Source organism: Wasmannia auropunctata, unplaced genomic scaffold (genome assembly GCF_000956235.1).
Source record: "Wasmannia auropunctata unplaced genomic scaffold, wasmannia.A_1.0 LD335652.1, whole genome shotgun sequence".
Classification (NCBI taxonomy): domain Eukaryota; kingdom Metazoa; phylum Arthropoda; class Insecta; order Hymenoptera; family Formicidae; genus Wasmannia; species Wasmannia auropunctata.
Window position 1 is genome coordinate 36,808 of NW_012027238.1, and position 3,746 is coordinate 40,553.

The following is a 3,746-nucleotide window of genomic DNA, read 5'->3' on the forward strand; positions in this document are numbered from 1 at the left end:
CAAAAAATTTATTTGGACACTTGAATTTATAATAAAGATAATGGTTTAAACGGATTTCATGTATTATTCATATTTTGCCAGAAAAAAATTCCTAAAAATTAGCTTGTTTTTTATCTCGTCAGGGTATACTAATCCCTTAAGACGGAGCGAAAATAATCACGGGATAACTCGCGCGATTTACTTGACTCTTAGCGCCGAGCCGCGGACACGTGTCTCGCGATCGATTCTCAAAGAGCTCATGTTTTTATCGCGCATTTGTAGATTTCAGAGGAGAGCTTCTGCTCCACTCACGCGGCGGTGGGCGCCATACTGAGCAAGTATAACGCCCAGGAGCAAACACCTCACAGACAGAAGCTAACTTGGAGACTCTCGGGGCGCACCGCCGATGCTTTACGTCCGACCGACAAGTTCAGATCCGTGCTGCCCGCCATCGCGGAACACGTGCCGAATCCGTCTCCGAGCAGGATCAGGTATCTATTATCGCTTCTCCGGGTCGAAATTAAGGGGGTATATATACCTTGTTAGAAATTTTGAAAAAGTCGATTTTTCGAAAATCATATTTTCTTAAAGTATATAATATTAGAAATATTTTCTCTCAAAATTTTAAGTTGTATTTTCATGGAGATACACGATCTCAAATATACGTTCGAATATCCGTCGAAACGAAACGATGACGATAGTTTTCTTAGTGCATCTGCAAAAAAACTTAAGAATATATCGTCGGCAACAACAAATTGACGGATTTCGGATTCGATTTTTTCTTAACAAAAAAAGTTTTAGAAGCAACAACTTTAGCAGAGAGTGTATTATATGGTCTCCGAATGGATAGAATTCTTGTGTAAATTGAAATTTAGTATAAACTGCACTTGAAACTTTAAAAACGCGTTTTTCTCAAAACTAGGTTTTCAAAATCGGTGACCACGATATCTCAAAAACCACTGCACTGATCAATTTGCAATTTTACATGCTTCTTTTAGACATGTAAATCTAGTCTTTTTATCGAAGGATTTTTTTTCCAATGCGTACTTTTTTTTTAATGAACGAAAAATGTCCGGTTTTTTAAAATGAAAATCGAACTTAAACTTTGAACAGTCGCCATTTTGTCGCAATTCAATTTTTGGAATAGCGATCGATTAGAAAGTAGATAAGTTCATATATTTATTAAATTTTTTGGATTTTTTTCATTTCTGATAACCTCGTTCCGAACAGTAGTGATTATCGCAAAACGCGTTTTCGAAAACGGTTTTCCAGACATTAACTACAACTTACTCATTTATTAAGATTTTTGCATAAAAAAATATGAAAACTTTGTCAAAAATAGGCTCTTTCGAATATAAAAACTTTGATACAAAAATATGCATATACTTTTTTCGAAAAGAATTCACGAAAATTCATCTTTTTTTTCGGCCTCCTAACTAGGTATAGTTAATAAAAATTTCCCTTAAAAAATCGTACATTACTCGAGCATAGAGTTGAATCTTTCTTTCTTTTGCAGGAAAAATCGTAAATACGCCCGACGCCACGGCAATAAGAGACGTTAAAGTGGCATCGCCTTTTTTTGAGGTATGCTTGATTTTATTTCACCCGTAAAGGCTACGTCTCTTTTGAACATCCGTAAAGAACACCTGAGTGCAAATTCGCACTAAGCGTTTTTAAAGTTTTATATCTTCTGAAAATAAAAAAGCAAAATTAAAGCAAAAAACGTGTGTTTTCCAATGTAAAATTTTCTGACCAATCAATTGGCAATATTAAATTTTCGAAAAAAGAACGTAATTGTTTTCAAAACCGCGCGTGAAACAAAACCATTTTCTCACAAATGCCCACAAGTTGAAAATTTTGTGGGTGCGAATTCGCACTGAGGTGTCCTTTACGGGTTAAATACTCCACTGTTGAAGATATCTTTATAAAACATTACGAATCTTTGAAACGAGCTCTTGTCACATGTTCACTTTTCATTTTTTTTTTTCAGAGTACGGTACTGAGATTTCCATCTGGTATATCAAATAATCTTTACTTTTGGTATACTTAATATCTGGTATGCGTCAAGATTTTCACTTTTTCCCAGTACGAAGATTAAAATTTTACTCGAAAATATAAGATTCTGTTTGCGCAGAATGACGTCTTAGAAGCTTTGTTTGTATTATCTATTCAATATGTCATACTGGCAATGTATTAAGTCATCGTCTCTCGCTATATATACGATATAGTTACGTATATTACATTTTGCCAGTATGCGAATCATTATCGCACCGTATATTAATATATTAATTTAATATATTCCTGGCTCACTTTCTCATCGCATTACACGCACATATTTCGGAATATTTGAGCAAATATTTTATAAGGACAAGGATTTGAGCTTCTCCCTGTTCCTAGCGGGAAGTTCGAATACTGAGAGAGCGAGGAGGCGAAGTATATAAAAAGCGCTGTGAAAAGCAAAACGAAGTAGAAGTCGTTGAGAAATATTGAAAATTAATGTGATATACATGTCCTTTATAGTCATTATTATCTAATGAGTAAAACAACAATCGCTAAAAACGCGTATATCTATATATTTACAAAATTTGTTAAAAACGAGAAAAAAAGATATAAAAGAGAGAGAGTGATATAAGAACTGCGAAAGTGTTGAGAATTTCGTGTAATGTAAATCGATTATTAAAAGAAAGGGGGAAAAAGGGATTATAAAGATAAGTCGATTGACACCAATTAGAGTCAAACGGGCTGAAATCTATGCTAAGTTTGACGAAGAAAAAAAAAATGTTTCGTTAGGTCTAATTTGTGTCCCGAAATACGCTTTTCTTTATCGTATCTTTGTATCGAGAAAACGGAAACAATCTCATATGTATACCCCAAAGATAAGCCATATTTTCTTTTATAAAAATCGTGTTCGCATCGCTTCTCTTTGTGAAATTATCTCGTACATTTTGGGATTAAGATTAAGTTCTCTTGCGGTAATAGAATATGCCTTCTTATTGGCATCAGTTAGCTTTACGATCATTCATTATCTGATTCGTCGCGATAGCTCGTAACACAAGAGAGAGAGAGAAAGAGTCAAGGAAAAAAGCATGAAGAAATACTCGTAAAGCTGATCTGCCTATCTCTCCTAAACCTTAATTGATCGCATAATATTTCCTAGATCTGTAAACCGCGTGCATTTGCAGCCAATTAAGGATTATGAGCGATCGTTGTATCGAAATGTAGTGAAATTCGGAAGCAGGCGTAAGCACGTGATGCGTTGTAATGCGAGCAAACGCAGTAATTGTAATTTTATTTGCCTAAAACATTGAATTTTTCAGGCGGTTTGTGTGATTTTCAGCTCTGTCCAGGATTGTATTCTTTTGGGCTTGAAATTGTGAAACATGTTAATATTTATTCCTGTTCCTACTTCTTACTTTAATTATGGTCGTTTTCCCGTAACGTGACGTTCGATGAAATTAAATCACTAAAAATGTTTTACGTAATGTCATTTTAAAAAACGTATCTGCAATATCTCACGGATAATACATAATTAATAGTATTGTATAGTCTGCCTATATGTATATACATGTATACGTATACATATACAATACATATTATGTATATTATATATATATTATATATATATATATATAAAATGTCATTTTGTGTATTTAAATATACATATAATTGGTATACATATATGAGAGATATGTGTGTGATGTTACCTATTATATGTATACTTCCATACGTACAAAATGACATTTTACACACACACACACACACACACA

General features: G+C 33.8%; 1 protein-coding gene across 1 annotated transcript in view; it reads left to right on the forward strand.

Annotated features, from left to right (window-relative positions):
• LOC105456484 (cyclin-G2) overlaps positions 1–3,262 on the forward strand; it is a 14,618-nt gene extending 11,356 nt beyond the window's left edge. Inside the window, exons 5-7 of the mRNA XM_011700556.1 lie at positions 262–470; positions 1,496–1,563; positions 1,970–3,262. Of these exons, the coding sequence (XP_011698858.1) occupies positions 262–470; positions 1,496–1,541 (255 nt within the window). The 3' untranslated portion in view covers positions 1,542–1,563; positions 1,970–3,262. The remainder of the gene's footprint in view (positions 1–261; positions 471–1,495; positions 1,564–1,969) is intronic.
• The last annotated feature ends 484 nt before the right edge of the window (positions 3,263–3,746 follow it).